An 18,020-nucleotide genomic window follows, 5' to 3' on the forward strand; every position below is an offset into this window, starting at 1 on the left:
TTGTTTCCAGTCACTGGTTCAAAAATGTTATGTACGTTGTTTCCTATATAAGTCCCTGAAGACAAATGTGAAGGCAAAGTACTGCGAATATGCCCAACCTCATTTAACTCCGTTATGAACTTTAGGCAGTCTGTTAAAGAAATGAGTCACAGGCAGGGTACGCTGCTTATGACAGGCAAGAACAGGCCCCTGTTGCACATTGTTATGATGTGCCATCCAGATCCTGGATGTGAAGGTCCAGCTGGTACAGTATCACATGCAAATAGTAATGAAAAGTAGAAGAGATTTTTAATGTAATTCTGGATCTAATGCAGCAATTTAATGACATGAGCTGTATTAGGTTTAATAAAATGTCACTTTCTCAATTAATGTTTTCCAATAAGTTATTTCTAGTATCATTCACTGCTCCGACCAATAAAACTCTTCTAAAAGCTCAGCAAAAATACACTGAAGCTTGGCTTGCTAATACTGTTGTCTGTTTTAAAAGCCTTTTATTATACATGAGCAAGAAAAACTAGTGTCTAGGGAGAAGTAGTTATAGCCGAAACATTACATTTTTTTTCTTGCCTGTGGATATTTAAATAAAGGGGGAGGGAATACTGATCCAATATTGAATTGCCTGTGTTTGTTCTGTTTTTTGCATGAATAATACTTGCTGCCTTCAGGTCCTCACTTCTTTTGCTGCCAAGCTGTTGCACAGATTCGGTGGCTTTTTTTAGAAAAACCTCTTTGAGAAACAATACTTCAGTGCCAGCAGCTTTACATTTCTGGTGCTGAAAGATTACTGGAATGTGTTTCATTAGAGATTCTTACATATTTCTTATCACTCTTTATTATACACGGTTATAGGGAAGTGCCATCATCTCTCTGCGTAAGTAGTAGAATAATCATAAAATACCTCTGCTGCCACTGATGGCCGAGTCTGAGCTTGTACAAGCGTCTGTGTTTTCATAATGCTGGGACAGAAAAATTAAGAAGTTATATTTTATAAGAAACATTTAACTTTTGCATGTAAATATCATGTGTATCTTACAAAGTAACTCAAATCTGAGAGATACTCTGAAAACTATTGCCTCCTACGTTATTATGTTGGCCCTTGATGTCAGAGGTGATATGGTAGCTACTACTGAACTTCCCACCAATATTCCATTGCATTTTGTTGTGTGTGACAGACATCAGCAGAGGGGCAGTCTGACAGAATGGTGTCTGACATGGAAGTGTGTGTGAAGCAAAGGTGTGTCACTGAACTCCTCCATGTGGAAAGAATGGCACCCACTGACATTCATTAATATCTGTTAATGACATTCTTTTATATCTGTTTCTGGAAGCCAAACAGAGGATATGAGCACACTGAAAGTTGGACTTTGTGGGCAACATTTTGCTAATAGCAGTGCCATCATAGGAGCTGTGAAACAGCGGGTCACCTCCACTGGTGCAGATGTCTGTGAGCACAGCATGCAGGCTCCTGTTCATTGGTGAAAACACATAGCTGATTGTGTTGAATAAATCCTGAGCCTCCAATTTTCATAAGCTGATTCTTAAGAAGTAGCTTCGTAAAATATATTCTTATTTTACTTTCTGAGCATTTATTTTCCTGAACTGCTTAATATCTGAAAATGTAGTGCATTTTTTTTACTGGTTTAGCTGTTCAGGTCACTTGGGATCTTTCCTTGTTTGATCCTGCTTTAATTTTGTTGGGATCTACAGATCCCTGTGGTCATTCCTGATTCTCCCGAGAAGTTGATTGTTTTACTGTTTCTTCTTGTCTACTGCAAGAAAAATGCCGGTGAACCAGTCACTTAAACAGCATTTGTGACGTGACAAATCAATTTCAGTGAATCAAAGTTAATAAAGCAATACAATTGGTAACATCCCCAACTATGGTCACTGGAGGCTGCTCATAGGAAGAGGATAAGACAACAGGATAGATGGGTAGGACAGCGTCATGCATATGTTTTCTGATGTTTTATGATTTAGGGACTTCTTGAATCAGAATGTCTAGACCATCATGCTTTTGATACCTTCCTTTCTCTTCGCCAATTTCTCTCTTTTTTTTTTTTAAGTTGGTTTCCAAAACATTGTCATGGCAGTGAGATCCATGAGTTTATGGCACACAAAAAGCTGCTGTTTTGTGTTTTTCCTAGGTGTGCTGCTTGATAATTACACTGAGTGCCTTCTTGTTACTGTGTGTGATAGTGAGAGCTTCCTTTTCACCTTGTGCATAGTTTTTATGATTTCATAGACTTGTTTTATCTCCCCTTTTATTGCTTGCTATTCTAGATAAAGTAATCCCACTAAATGTCCAACTATCCTTACCGCCTTTTCAGTATGTTTCTGAATTATATATACTACATCCTCTTTCAAATGGGGAGAATGAAAGCCTTACATGCTATTTAAAAATGAAACACACCATTACCTTGGCGAATGAGATGGAGTGTTTGGACTTTTCTTAAGACTCGGAATGTCTCTTTACTTTTTGAATTCCCTAAGCATATATTCAAAGAAAAATCCAGCCCACTTCTATGTTATTGTTCCTGAGTGCCAGTCGCTGATGAAATAGTCTTTGTGTACATGTCAAGAGTTTTCCCTTACTCCTGTGTGTATTGCTTTGCAGTCATAAGCATGGAATTTCACCTGTATTTTATTTCCTACTTGTTATACTGCACTGCTTTCTGCAGAGCTTCATAGTCAGTTTATTTTTGGCAATTCTGAATAATTTCACATGAGTAAAATCTTCTGATTCCCTTCATCTTTCAGATCATTTAATTACATTGAACAGTACAAGTCCTCCTTTTTCTAAATATTCTTTTTACTGTAAGAGCTCACCTGATGTTTTCTGTCCTTAAAGACCTGAAAGAGCATGATCTAAATGCAGTAAGTCAGAGCACGAGTGTTGGGAAGCTTGTCTGATTTCTATTTCAGACTGACAATCCGTTGTTTTGTTTTGTTTTTTTAAGACCTCGTTGGAACTTTTCTCCGCATCTACCCACCTTGCATTTACTCTGAGGAAGATCTCACTTCTCCCAGGAAAGAGCTGGAACTATTCCTTCTTTTTCTAATCTTTGGCATGCTATCCAGCCAATAGAAGGCTCATGGTTTATAGGATCCTTGACCTAATAGTGTAGTTTTGTTGGTTTTGTTTGTAGTTCCCTAAAATTAAACAAAACCAACTTCAGTGTGCTTATGTAATGGATATCTTCTCTTGCAGTCTGGCTTAATCCTCTCCGTTTAAAGCATTTTTCTCACAAGTTAGACTGTGTACTAAGTAGTACTAAGACTAGTACTTTCAGATAGGATTGTACAAAGAACCAACATATCCAATGCATCAAACAGGTCACATAAAAATGTGATAGGTAATTGTTAAATCATTATCTTCCATTGAAACCCAAGGATTATTAAATATCCTTTCTTTCTAGTGAAGTTTTAGAGGGTTGAAGATGTATTCTACATTGAAAAAAATCTAGAGACTTCTTAGAAGATCAGACCTTTATATTGAAAGGTTTGAATTTACAGGACAATAATGAACTGGTCTGCAGCAGGCACAGCACTCATATTAAATACTGCATGTATGTAAGTGTTGTTGCTTAGCAAACCGCTGAGGGTTTAATTGAGTAGTTCATGTTTTTCTTGGTTGGAAGTAATTTTCTGGTGTGAACAGAATGTCTTCTGTAGAGGTAAAGAAGAAATTGCCTTAATAGCAGGAAAATGAAGATTGTAATTCAGAAAGGCCTTTTTCTTTTCTTGCCATGGAATAACAGAATTTTTTTTCTTCTGAATTCTTTGTTGAGAAGAGCTCTCTGCTGTACATGAAGGATGGTAAATGCTCCCTGTCTAAGGAAATTAAAGCGTGAACTTTAAATCAGTGAGGATGCAGCTGTACCCTAGATGTGAAAATTTCTTGCACTCAACTTCACTATAAGCACAAAGTTTCCCTGTATTTGTCTTTAATTATGCATATGCAAATCTGAAAATCAGCTCTTCAGGAATTCCCACGGGGCGTATTTTCTGCTTGGTATGATTTTAATTCTAGTTTAGTTAGTTTAGGGATTTGAATAATTTGTGAGTCACTTCAGAATTGCTTAAGGCCTTCCAGTCCAGTTATTGATCAGTGAACTGGTATATTGTACTTCTTTATGCAGCTTTTTTTTTTTTTTAACACAGGCACCCCCTTTTTTTCTTAATTTCAGAGTTGCCAGTGTCTGACTGTGGCAATTGTGAAAATGAAACTCCTCCACCTCTGCCACCACACCCTAGTGAGGATCTGCTGAATGAAGATCATAACCATAGGTTGGAGTTCATCTATTCTTCATATTTACAAGCCTGATTGCTAATCAATGATTGTGATACTGTGGTTCTTATCAATTTTAAAATCACTTATTTTGCAAAAATCTGTAGTATTGTTTTTACAGTCACCCAATACTTTAATATAAGCTGATAACATTTTTCTGGCGTTTAGTGCTTTTCTCATAAGCTGCTCTGTACCTCCTCTTTAAGGTCTATGGGTCACCTACTGAGCACGTGGTCAGTAAAACAAAGAGAATTCCAAAAACATAAACTCAATTTTAAAAAAAAGAAAGAAAAAGTGAAGCATAGGTGCAGTGCCTAAAGTCACTTAAAACTTTAAAAGCCCAAGCCAGATTCACTTTGTAGGAACACTAATCTTCTTACACAGTGTGTCAGCCTAAGAAATCTTCAAGCTTAGGAAATGATTTTACTAAGTGTGAACACTGAAATGTATAGAAAAAAATCTTAACAATGAAAATTTTGCCAATTAGAAATGAGTTGGGTAGATTATTCGGATACTTTAAGAATGTCTTATTTTAAAGCTGACATCCTTGATGTCAGCTACAGATTTTATTTTCCTTTGCAAGTAGTGCAAAAAAGAAGTAAAAGTGGTGAGGTTCATGCTGTGACTTATACCATGACTTAAGAGCATGGAATTCTCTCAGTAGCACAGGTTACACATATTTCAGCCTGTTGTACTTTCAGGATGGAAAGACCGAGCATTGAACACGATTTACTCGTTTTGTGTACAGTCACATTTGAGATAGCCACATAACTATTTTGTTTTATTGAAAAGTGGTGATCCTTTCAGCAAAACCTTAGCTGTACTTCTGCCCTTGTGCGTACTGATGTGGTTATAAACCAATCTTTAAATGACTGGTTGCAGATAGTATCAGGCTACCTCAAATTCTTCTTTATACTAGCAGTCAGTAATTTCATTATAGTGATTTCATAATTTCTTCTCTCCCAGGCATACAGGTATGACACGGTAAACAAAAAAAAATATAAAACCTCTACCTGGACTAATGGAAATCTCCATTGAATTCCCAGCTGCAGTTGTTTTCTAGAATCTATTGCTAATTTTTCAACAAGCTGGGAGCAAAAACGTTCCCTTAAATGATGATGATGTATTAGGAGGATGATGTATTTAAAGGCCCTTTCTGCCTCCTTGTTTTTTTTCCCTAGTGTTATATTGGTTTTCCACTTGGATCATAAGTTGTGTTGAAATTGAATTTCTGTGGAAAGTCAAACAGTTTTCACTTAAAATGAATTATGGTGAAAGGAGCAAACCAAAAGTCCTACAACAACAACAAGAAGAATGCAGGAAAATTTTTGACAGTGTAAAACTGTTTTGATTAAAGAGTTCAGAAATGAATATTTTTAATTTTGGAAATTTTTGATCACATATTTAAAAAAAAAAATCTTACTAAAAAAGATGGGGAATTTTTCAGGTGTCTTTCTGTGAAGTGCTTTGACTCCTCCCAGGGGAAAGTTACTTTTGAGTTTCGCTCATGGAATTTTGATATGTTCAGATATTTGTCTACCTTGATGCAAATTCAAGTATTTAAAAACAAAAACTACACATTATCTTAAAATTCTTCAGGGAATTATGTTGTCTTACATAAGACCACCAGTCTCCAGCCTCTGCCAAAGTGTTAGGTGGCTGTATGCATTTAGAACAATTTCAGATTAACATATGAAGAATTGGAAGGGGTACGATGGTGATATTTTCCCCAACTTTCTGTAGCGTATTATTTGGAAATGCAGTGGCAAAATGGAACTAACAGAACATGCACACACACAAAAAACACCCTAGCAAGTACTTGTATGTTCCTGCTTTCTTCTGCTTAATAAAAAATATGAATTGTGTAAAAGCAGCAGCTATCACTAAATGTTTTTCATTGCAAATGCAAATGTAAATAAGTGACTAGAGGTGCTAAGTCTCACAAAGGAAACTTGAGGATCAATAACTGATTTTAAAATGCATGGCTGCGAGCAACTGGAAAGAAGAAACACATGTATAGTGTACGTGTTTTAATTAGATCACTTGTGTTTTGAGCTGGTGCCTAAATATTTTACATCATCTTTTTTTCTGCAGCCCTACCATAAATTCAGCAGTGTATTTAGCAGATCAGCACATCAACTTCACATCTTTGACACCAGCCAAGCAGTCTGAATCAATTAATCTGAAAGCCTCAAAAAGCATGGATCTGGGTAAGAAGGGGTGGGGTGACACATAGGTCAGCTTTTTAGCCTCAGCGTATCTGCACCATCTCTGTTTCTTGCTTTTGTTTCTTAAACACAAATATCAGGTAGTAAGTTCTGCAGAGGAGCTGTGGTGATGGGGACAATGTTCTGTCTTGTGCAGCATCTTAATTGCGAGTAGATACAAGAAGAAAAGTGTATTTCTCTTTTCTTAAAGGCCATTCTATCTACTGTATTGAAATCTTAGCTGAGAAAAAGAAGGGAGCTTTTGTAAAAATGAGCAGAAAGAATAACTGTACAAGTTTTATGTGTCTAAAAATATAGCAAAACAGCAATAATAAAAGGCTTTTTTTTGTGTAAAATATAAATGATTGCCAAACTACTGTGGACAAAGGCTAACTTTCTTAAAACAAGTTGTATATTTTTCATTGACAATGACAAACACAGGCAATCAAAGCGCTGCAGTAAATCTTTATAAATGCTTGAAGAGTGGTAAGGTTATGGTCCTCTACCCATCAAAGCTGCACAGAAAATCTTACAGGCTGGGTGAAACAAAGTAAATGATTCTTTCAATATTGATAAAGCATTTGCGAGTGAAAAATTGAGGGGTTATTGCAGTTGAAAACTGTGTCATGTTTTGATGATAGTTCAAGGAAAAATTTGCAAGGTTCTTAAGCCGTGAAGAATCAGAAACCAAATAAGCATGCCTTTTGCCTTTTAGTTCTTTGTGGCACTAGTCCTTTATCTTTCCTTTTCAGATTAAAGTGTTGAGGGGGTAACTTAGGGAGCTGTCATTAGGGTGTGTTTAATAATAGATTTGTTTTGTTGGATCAGACTTTCATAGACAATGAATATATTCTTATATTGTGTTAAGATAACCTTTTGTGATTTTTTTTTTTTCTTGAAATGTTCAAATTTGGTCTTAGTTCTTGTATCATCGATCCTTATTTCTTAGTACTGTAATATTATTTTAATGTACCATTAAATGTGTGTGCTTCTATAATGGAGTGCTAGGAAATTGAAACAGTTACTAACACATGGTAAGGATAATTTAGAGCAGTTTCTTAGACATAAAACACTTCAATTTTGAAGTTATTGAATGACCTGACCAGAAATGTGTCCTTTTGCATTCTGTTCCACCCTTTTGACAAAGAAGGATGCATTAGATGGATTTCTTTTTTCATGTTCTCTTTTTTATTGTTGTTTAATGTTACTCCACATAATGAAGAAAGAAATGAGCTTTTAGACCTGACTACTTTATGTACTTCATGTAGTCAGCACCTGGATGCTTTTCTGTGCAGCCTACTATAGGGATTCTGCTTTAGCAGGGCAGTGAACTAGATGATCTCCAGAGGTTCCTTCCAGCCTCTACAATTCTTTGATTCTGGAAGGTAAAAAACATAATGTTCAACTTTACAGAGCCTTTTTTTGGCTCGTTTACAGCTCCCACAGAAGTCATTATGAAAGAATGCTTGTAAGCAGCAATATAATACTAGGCAATGAGAATGTGCTTGAGAGTGTGTTCTGAACTACCAGGTAATTTGCCCTTCCTTTCTTCCAGTTCTTGTGTTCATTTATATTGTAAGATTCAAAGCAGTATAAACAATCTGCTTTTGATACACACACGTGATGTTTTGAGAATGTACCTGATTTACTTAATTGTAGTGGTTAAAAAATAAAAATGAGTGTGTAGATGTCCTTAATGTCTAAAAAAAAAAAAAATAATAATAATTGTTGCTTGTAGAAGGTAGTTGTTGAAAATGCAAGTAAAACCAAAAGGGATAATGATCAGTCTGGTTGGAAACAGTCATGTTTTATCTTGTGCATGGTGATGTGATAGATTTGTGTATTCTAAAGGTAAAGCTGACACAGATATTTAAAAAGCTGGAGGAAGGAGTATAGTGCAGCTGCAAACGTGAAGATTGTTTGTTTTTTAAAGTAAATTACTGCTTTATTAAGGAAATGTGCCCGATTTTAATTGTTTTGTTAAGGTTGCTAGTTACTTACTGGGAAAAGGGCCTGAGAAAGAAACCTGAGTGTTTCTATCTTGTAGAAAAATGAAGCTAGGACCTCTTACAGACATTCTTTAGTAAGTGGTGAACCACTGTGTTCAGTTTTCTACTTATAAAAGATTTTAATTGAAAGCTTTTGGCTAGAAAGGTAAGGGGAAGAGAAACATGAAAATCTGAGTTAAAGAACTGCAATATAAACACTGCTAATGCAACTAAAATTTCAGTAATTTGGTACCTGAAACTTTGCTTCCAAAGAGAGCATTCGTATAATGTACGTTCCAAAGTGTATTTTTGGAGAAGGGAGTTATTAATGTAGTTTTATATTACATGTATTATTGAACTGCAGTCGTCACCCATAGTAAGTTCTCATGCCAACATGCTGTCGAGTACCTATCATTGATTTTAGTGCGCTTGCCAGTACAAAAAAGATGGGATGTGCTTCTGTCTTTCTTTTCCACCCAGAGTTGTGGGTCCTGTGAATGACATATAGCAGATTTGGTAACAAAGGATGTTTTTGCTATCTGAAAACATAACCACTAGGGCCTCTTTTTCTGGCCATCGTGTGTTCTAAAGTTCTGCTGTTCCTTTCCAAAATAAATAATACGATGAACAGAAAAATAACAGAAATAAATTCTAGAAGAAAAGCTTTGAGACTTCACAAAATGTGACTTAAGTGCAGTTTCTTTCCCTTAAAACCAAATAGTGTCTAAATTGGATGTCACCACAGATTTGGAAAGACATAGCCTGTCTTTAAAGATGTAAAGTTCAGAAATCACCTGGATATCTTTAGACAAAAACAACATCCTAATATCTTTACAACAGAATTAATGTAATTTTGAGTATGAATGTGAAATCTTTACTTCTATCCACTTGGAAATCATTGCACTTTACTTTGGAATACGTTTGTAATACGTCGATTGCATAGTTATGAGATGAAAATGGCGTGGATTACATGATGGCATCATCTTAAGAAAGAACATGAAAGGCGGGTAACAAGTTTAAACATGAGAAGCTGAGAATCCTGGCATTGCTACAGATTGCAAACCTGAAGGCAGTATACTAAATTTGTTAGATTAGGGGGGTAATGAAATTACAAAGTAGGGATCTTCTCATTTTGGTGAGAGTTGACATATGCTTAAAAGGCAAATTTGTTAAATAAAGACTAGTCTATAATTATACAGATTCACAATACAAACCCACTTAAAATCAATGTTTATCTTTTCAGTTGTATAGATATTGGTGACTCCAAAAGTAATGCCTCCTATTTATTTCCGTGGAAACTACAACAGATTTGAAGAGCACAATAACATTATTTGACAGAGCAAATTCTGAGCTATGAAATGCTATTTTTCAACAGTCATCACCATTAGCTGTGCATTTTTGCCAGCAGTGGATGAGAGCTTGTGTGTCTTGCTTATAAAAATCTGTATGGCTTGTCTTTTGCATCACTGTCACCACTGCTGAAACTCACCACCCACTACCTCACTGTGCTTACATCCCCTGTTTGATCTCCAGAAATGTTCAGCGAATGTTGATGAGTGTCAGTGGATACCATTTTTTTTCATATGGGGCAACTCCATGTCACACCTTTGCTTCATAAGTACTTCCGTTTCAGATGCCTTTGTGTCAGGCTGCCCCTCTGCTGCTGTCTATCAAACTGTAACAAAATGTAATGGAATATTGGTAGGAAGGTTGAATTTCTACCTCCCTGCCACCAACAGTTTCCTCTGACATCGTGGGCCAATGTTATAAAATAGGAGGCATTATTTATGGAGCAGTCCTTCATATTTAAGGCCCAGAAACTTTTGAGCCCCTAATCAATTTTCCAGTCACATTTGTTTACAAAATCATAATCATTGTAAATTAATGCCCTCAGTGAAGAAAATCAGGAAATAAAGAGAAAAAATGCAAGAGTGTACAGTACTGTTAGCACATAGCATCATCATTCCACGTATCAAATCTTGTAATGAAAGGGATGTGGCATGTACAGTGAGAGCTGTAAGTTAATTGTCAGTAGGAAGAAATGGTTTGACAGTGCTTCATATCCTGTGTCCTATGGTATACTTTTTCTTTGCCTTGTCTACTTTTATTTTGAACTGGTGACAAAAGAACACCACCACACATTTCCTTTTTTTAATCATGGCACTTGAAAAACGTCCACTTGGTTGTGTGATTTCTTACGGATGACAGTGCTTGTGAATATATTAGCAGGAAAAAGAAGTGTCCTTTTACCACGATTTCAAGAATTTGTGCAGACCAGCCAATGTCTGACTTGGATTGCTTAGTTGTACTGATTAGATTTAGACTGCTTGCCAAGTCTGGACCTGTGCTTATAATACCATGCTAAAAACTAGTGAAACAAATTCAGAAATGCTGGAAATAAATTTGGTGTTGTGCCTTCCCACTTCTAGAATAAGTCATACTTTTTTTAATTTAATTGCAGATGAAAATGAAGAAATCAATGTCTTCTATACAAGTCATTGGAATGACCATTTTTTCTTTCCTTCTATACACGCAGATTTTCTCACACATTAGCATGCATTTCTAGAAAATAACTTCTGTGTAACTGTCCATCAGAATTCATTTTCAGTAGCATTTTTTCTTTCTTTTAACTGTATTACAAAGGAGACAGAAGAGCAATATGGATTTTATTGTGTTGTATCAAAAAAGAAGAGAAGAAGGAAGGCAAGAATATTTTATTAATCTCCAGCACTTCTATTTTCCATAAATCTTTATGCTCAGGAATGATTTAGGTTATGCAGGAGTATAACTGTAGCCATGGGAATTGTATTCAAAAACATGGAAGTGTGGCTTGTTTTAACCTGAAGCAGCATGAAATTGAACCATATGAGTATATAGCAGTTTTATTTTGTATCAATTCAGGCAAAGTGCTTTGTAGATTTATATTTAAGGATGTTGTTATAATGACCCATGACCGCTATCCCAAGGTACTCTTCCTTTCCCCATAAATAGAAAACCCATAGATTCTAACTGATGAAGCTCTAAAGCCTGAAGAAGTAGAAATTATCCTTTAATTGGTTTTAAATGTGAGTGAAATGTGACTTGCTAAAACAGAATTTGACCTTGATGCGGATTTATTGAAGATATCAGCCAACTTCATTTATGTATTTAAGAATAATTATTAAGTGAATATGCAAGATATGAGGTACTGGAGTATTCTGCCATAAAGCCACTATATAAGTATATGCTCATTCCTTTGTTTACGAAGAGGTACATTAGATAACAGTTCATGCTTTTAGAACACCTCAAAATAAAGATAAACTAATGCTTATAGAAGGATGTGGGAAATGCAACTGATGCTGTTATCAGCTATTTTTGTGATTGGCTTCAAACCCCAAGTTACTCTTATTCTGATTGCAAATGTGGATATTGTAATAAATATCACAAAACATAACTACATAAAAGCCAAGCAGAACTAATGAGGATTGCTCTTCAGTTAAAGCAATTATTTGATTCTCGTGCAACTGAAAGAATACTTTTTGGAGGTCTCCAAAATGTTTTATAATTTTAAAATCATTACTTTTTTAACCGGGTTGTGTTTATGGAACCGAGTTTAAAACTGCTTTTAGAAGTTCGCTAGGTTCATAGGAACATCCACTGTTGAGAAGATGGGTCAGAATTTGAATAGGCTTTTCAGTGTTACTGGATTATAATGATAATTTAACAATCATCTCTTGGACAGAAGGACTTCTCAGAAACGAGAATGCCTTAAGTTTGGGAAAACCAATGATGTGTATGGCTGCAGTTGTCTTGGGGATCAAGGGCCAGAAAATACTTAGAAAATTTTTTTAGCTCATGTCATGAACAGCTTTATAGTACTGCCAGATACATCTTTTCTGAGATTAGAATAGGTACATATTTTCTGAGACTACTTTGAGGAATAAATTTTTAGAAACGAACATGACATAATTTTCTTAGTTTATGTAACTTTCTAAATTCCGATCTGCAAGTAGGAAATTAAACAAAGAGTTATTAAGTAATAATGACACCAAATTGAAAATGAGATTATTTTATTCTATATGATAAGAAAGATTTTCAGCAAGGTCGTTACTTTTACTCGATTCATCACCAAATCTGTGTTGATGCATTTGAGGGGAAGGTGAATTGTGGCGAAAGGACGTGTAGACGAGTTGGAATGATAGCTTTTTTTGACTTTTTTTGAACTTTTGCAGTGGAGTTGACTGGGAATGTCAGATGTACTGCTGGTATTAGAGCTGAGAACATGGTAACATGGTTGTGGTGGTTTCTTATAGAACTTTAGTCTCAGTTTGAAGTAGGTTGATCTTTTGAGGCATTTGCATGATCGAAGTGTTAGGGGCAGAAAATAACGAGTTAGTGTATTACTTACTATAAGAGAGAAAGTACAAAGATAATAATGAAGTCATATTTTCAAGTCAGCTTTAAGAACACTTAGTTTTAAATCTGTTCCCTATCAATGTTTTCAACAAGTGAATGACAGATTAGATTAGGAATTTGTGGTTTAACCCTAGGAGTGTGGAAGAAGTGTTAATAATGTGTGGAATAAATGTAGAGGGGGAGCTGGGTCAGCTTCAGCTCTGTACAGTTTCACTTGAACAGAGGTGAGAAGAGATTAGAGAGGACAACAGAAGTGTAAAAGAAGCAGTGATGGCCTCAATTAGCAGTGTAACCTTCAAGACTGAGGGGTTCTTGTGCTACTGGAAGAAAGTGAATAAATTTGTATCATGCCAGCAGTGAAATTGTAAAACAACATTATTTTCTGAGAATAGAAAAATTTCCATTTAAAGATGCATGTTTCTAGTGTCCAGCATCAACTGTACTATGGTTCTTAAACAACACATAGTAGGGACAGCAAACTTAGGCGTTTGTATTTTCCTTTCTGTGTGCTGACATACCAGCTGGAGACCAGAGATGAGTGGTGTCCATCAGGGTTCTGCACTGGGATGAGCACTGTCTAATATTTTCAGTGTTAACATGGGCAGTGGAATTGAATGCACCTCAGCAAGTCTGTGAATGTCACCAAGCTGAGTGATGCCGTTGACACTCTGGAGGGAAGGAAGAACATCCAGAGGGATCCGGACAGGCTTGAGAAGCGAGCCCATACAAAACTGAAGAAGTTCACCAAGACCAAGTTGCAAGGTTGTGCACTGAAGTTGGGGCAATTCCACATATCACTACAGACTGGGTGACAAATAGATTGAGAGCAGCCCTGCAGAGAAGGACTTAGGGGTACTAGTGGATACATCAAAAGAAACATGGCCAACAGATCAAGGAGATGATTCATCCCTTCTACTCCACCCTGCATTAGTTGCCTGAATCCAGCTGTGGGGCCCTCAGCACAAGAGGAGCAGTGACCTCTTAGAGGAGGTTCAGAGGAGGCCATGAGGATGCTCAGAGGGCTGGAGCGCCTCTACTGTGAGGATAGGCTGAAAGAGTTGGATTGTTTGTCTCCAGGGAGACCTCATTGCAGCCTTCCAGCACTGGAAGAGGGCCTTCAGGGAGAGGCTCTGTAAAGTTTCACCATCGTTAGCAGAGAGTAGAGGAAATTACTGAAGGAAAAGATTTTAAGACTATGCAAGTTTGTCCTTCCTAACATACCCAGTTTATCAGTTCAGTAGATTTTAGCATAAAAGTCCATGGTCTTTGTACAAAGAACTACAGTGAAAATCCAGAACAGCCAGCGGCATTTTCTAAGTGATGGTGGTGAGCCAGCATTTGATACATTCCCTGTGAGTAATTTATGTCACTCCTAGAAGGGGAAACACTTCACCAAGGAAATAAATATGGCAGGAGAATTATGTCATTGGCACTATCATTGACTAAAATTAATTGATGATGCAGTGCCTTCATTATGCTAAAAGGGCTGGGTATAGATACAGTCCACTGGAAAAAAAACAGTGACCAATTTGTCACCTTTTTTTATTTTCTAATGTTTATGCCACAGAAACTGACAGATTCTAAAAAGCACAGAAGCACCATTTGTGTATATGATTTGGGAATATGTCCATTGTTAATTAACTGTAAGAAATTTTGTATTGGGCTTCCAACCAACTGATAATGGAAATTTGTTCTACAGGAAATTCTTTTTAGGCACTCTTCTTATTTCCCATTTATTGTAATTTTCAGTTCTTGTTTGCTTTTTTTCTGAGTGCAGAACTACAAGTTGGTTTTCAAAGACCTTTGTTAGTTTGTCCAACAGAAATTTTAGAAATGCAATTTAACTTCCACTCATTAGAGGATTTAAGTAGCTATTGGGCAATGTGACAGATCATTCAAAAAAGACACTGAGTTGAAGACTGTTACCCTGCATCTTGTAAATAGCAGTGACTCCTTGTTTTGGGGGTAAATAGAATAATTGTACAAAGATTGCACTGGGAAAAAGGAAGAAAATCTATTATCACAGCTGGCTGCAGCATTTCTTTGTGCTTCCCTAAACAACAGTTTGGAAGTAGTTTGACCTTTCAACTTGGGCTGTGTTAGATGCAAACTCTCTTTTAGGCAGCACATAAGATTTGTTGTGCACGAAGCAATTGACAGTCATGCAGGTTACACTGTTTATCTTTAGTGGGGCAAAGAAATGGCAACCAGAAGATTATATGGAGAATATGGATGCTTTCTGGTGCTTTTACTGCTGCTGAGCAATACTGCCTGGTTTCTTGAAGCAAAAACGCTTCCTAGAAAATTACCATAGGAAATTCTCATACAATTGTTTATTTCTAACTTACAGTTTGGTTTTTAACCTTTTGTTTTGGTTGTTGGAATTTGTTCTTCGTAGTAATATTCTTTTTTATATAATCTGGAGTCTTGCTGGTCCCCCAAATGTACACGCTTTTCTTATGTAGCTGTAGAACTTCAATCGCTCTCATTTCAGTAATTATTTAAAGTACTGGCAGTGAGTATATACCTGGCTTCTGTGATGACAATGCAGCTCTTAAATAATAGAAGTTGGGTTCAAATGAACTAGAGTGTTTTATGCTCCCAAGCACAGATAACTTCATGAACTGACATCCCCTGGAGTTCAGGGGCATTTCAATGTGTAAAGTGCTTGACTGACCAGCTAAGGAGAATTTTTTTCTTTGAGTATATATACTTCATTGCACTGATCTCTCCCTGCTATTTTTAATGTATCGTGTACAACAATTCTAGCTCACAAATACGCAGTGTTTAGAGCGTTCCATAAAAATAGTTGCAGTTGAAGTTCTGTTGTAAATGTCTTTCTGATATACACCAGTCAGATACTGTGAATTCTGAGTGTGATCCTCTTGAGCTGAAATTTTTCCTGGTTGTAATGTAATTTTTTTTGATGTTGCAGTAAGAAAATATTTCTTTTTACTTGAGTGTTGAGATTAGACAGCATATTTTGCTTCTTTAAAATCTCTCAGGAGCCTTTCTGCACGTGTAAAACATCATTAGTGTGAACTTAAAAAATACATTCCTATTTAGCACTTTTTTCCATAGCCAAGAAGGACAGCCAGAGAAGTATTACTTCTGTTGTAACTGATCAGTTGCATCAGTTTTGAACATCATGTGAAGTAGTACTCAAAAATGCTGTTTTGTGGAACGGGACATCTTACATACTAAATAAAATCTCCAGTTAGAAAAATTTGAACTTATGCATGCATAAAGTAGTTGAAGGGAATGAGTATTTATTTCCCACTAGCCTTTCCTTATTTTAGTCATCTTCTGTTTGTTCCCTGAGGAAAAGGGATGCTAATGAGTGGAATTCTCGAACAGCAGACGTGTCTGTGCCACTCTGTTCTAATGAGAGGTGGATACCCTCCAAGTTACTGCCTAGGCTTAATACCTCATGAAATGAAAAATGGCTTGTGGAAAGGCCGACATTTTTGCACAAACTGATATAAATCTTCAATTTTTCTGCCCCCCAGTTTGCATGTGTTTAAATGCATAATGCTAACCTTGTTTTCTGGTAGGATTATTTTTCATTTCCTAATCGTTTTTTTCTTTCCTCTTTCCCTCCAGTATTAAAATCTAATTTTTACATGTGAAGCTGGTCTGTAAAGTATGATTAATTCAAATGGCTTTACCTCTTTTAATAACAAAACTTAGTTTCAGGCAGAGCCAGGCATCAGCATGGTTTTAAGAAATGCTGTGAACCTTGGGATCTATTATTTTTCAAGCTCCTACGTAGTGTAGCATAGCCTACCCCAACTAATTATCATTTATTACAGTGATTGCCATTAGTGACTGCTATAATTGTAGTTGCGTATCAGTTTCTATTATAATCCCTTGTTTTCACACAATCATATAACTTGCCAAAGCGTTAGCCTTTAGGACAAAAGTTTTCTGTCGTAGTGTTCTCCTTACAGATAAATTCTGGGGGAGAGAGGAGGAAAAAGAGTTGTAACTGTCCTTATAGAAAGTCCTCGTCTGGGCATTTTGAGTTGAGGATCAGCTAAATTGCATAGCAAGAAGCTGAATAGTTACCATCGTTCTGGGGGACTAAGAAAACTTAGAAGTTAAAGGATAAAGAGTGCAGTACCTTTAATTTTGACCACTCTCATTGTTTTGCCTTTCAGTATCTCTTCATAACACTGCAAACAGTTGTTAGTCCTACTTTCTTTGTATCTACACCTCATAGCATCGTTTAACAATGTTAATTTTAGTGATGGTGGGAAATGTTTGATAGCTTGGAAAAGTGGATACAAGGTAAACAGCCAGGTGTTGATTCATGATTCCAGTCCTGAATCTGGTGCTGGTTTTTGGGTAAAAAGTGAGATGGGGAGGGCAGTAGAAGAGAGCATTTTCTATGATTATTTTCCTGGCAATAGCTGCTAAATGTCAGTAACTGCTGCAAAGCTTTTCCCTGGGTAGAAAATGACATCTTCCTGTACCGCTGCAGATAACCCCGTCTGCAAACTTTTTATGGTGACCACTATATAAAGAATGTGTAAGTTCACATTTATAGTGGTTTGAGCATGACTTGACAATTTATTATATCATATAAAGAAATCACATTTTGAGGCATAATATAAGGGAGTGCTTGGGCAGACAGAGTAAAGGATAAGCTCTGAAGCCTAACATTCATTTCCTGTGCTTGTTTTATCATCCCTAACATTACATTAGCACCATTTCTTTGCATAGAACTCATTTTAAGAAATAGTGATTGGTTCTTCCAGCCAGCCCTCTGGGACAGTGTTTTAATTATTTTCATGAGATATATGATAATAAACTGAAGTACAGTAGAAATGACAATTTTTGTTACATTCAGAAATTGTTCCTTCACTAGTCTGTCTGCAAACTATTACTGCTATAAACATCTGTCTTTATAAGATGTTGTGAAATTCTACATGGGTATGATTAACTGAAAAATAAATCATAGCATGAAAAAAGCACAAGCCTTCAGAAAGATAATCTTTTTGGAGACCTCATTGTCCGCAGAGGGTCCTATGAGTCAGTGAGATGTCTTGTGCATGAGAAGGTTTCCACATCTGGATTCTTTTTACCAATTGAGGTCTTTGATCTGAAAATGTTACAGCTCTCCTATGCCCTGTAATTTGT

The 18,020-nt window shown here is 36.3% G+C and overlaps 1 protein-coding gene across 7 annotated transcripts in view; it reads left to right on the top strand.

Annotated features, from left to right (window-relative positions):
* PARD3B (par-3 family cell polarity regulator beta) overlaps positions 1-18,020 on the top strand; it is a 373,510-nt gene that overhangs the window by 190,962 nt on the left and 164,528 nt on the right. For 6 of the 7 annotated variants that reach the window (XR_016468331.1, XM_090144157.1, XM_090144152.1 and 3 more), the window contains 2 exons: positions 4,188-4,287; positions 6,383-6,498. The exons of the other annotated variant lie outside the window; for it this stretch is intronic. Coding sequence is in view for 5 of the 6 variants with exons in the window: in XM_090144157.1 (XP_090000283.1) it covers positions 4,188-4,287; positions 6,383-6,498 (216 nt within the window). In the remaining variant the exon portion in view is untranslated. The remainder of the gene's footprint in view (positions 1-4,187; positions 4,288-6,382; positions 6,499-18,020) is intronic. 7 annotated transcript variants of the gene reach the window in all.

The sequence above is a fragment of the Phasianus colchicus genome, chromosome 7 (assembly GCF_987193195.1).
Source record: "Phasianus colchicus chromosome 7, bPhaCol1.hap1.1, whole genome shotgun sequence".
Lineage (NCBI taxonomy): Eukaryota > Metazoa > Chordata > Aves > Galliformes > Phasianidae > Phasianus > Phasianus colchicus.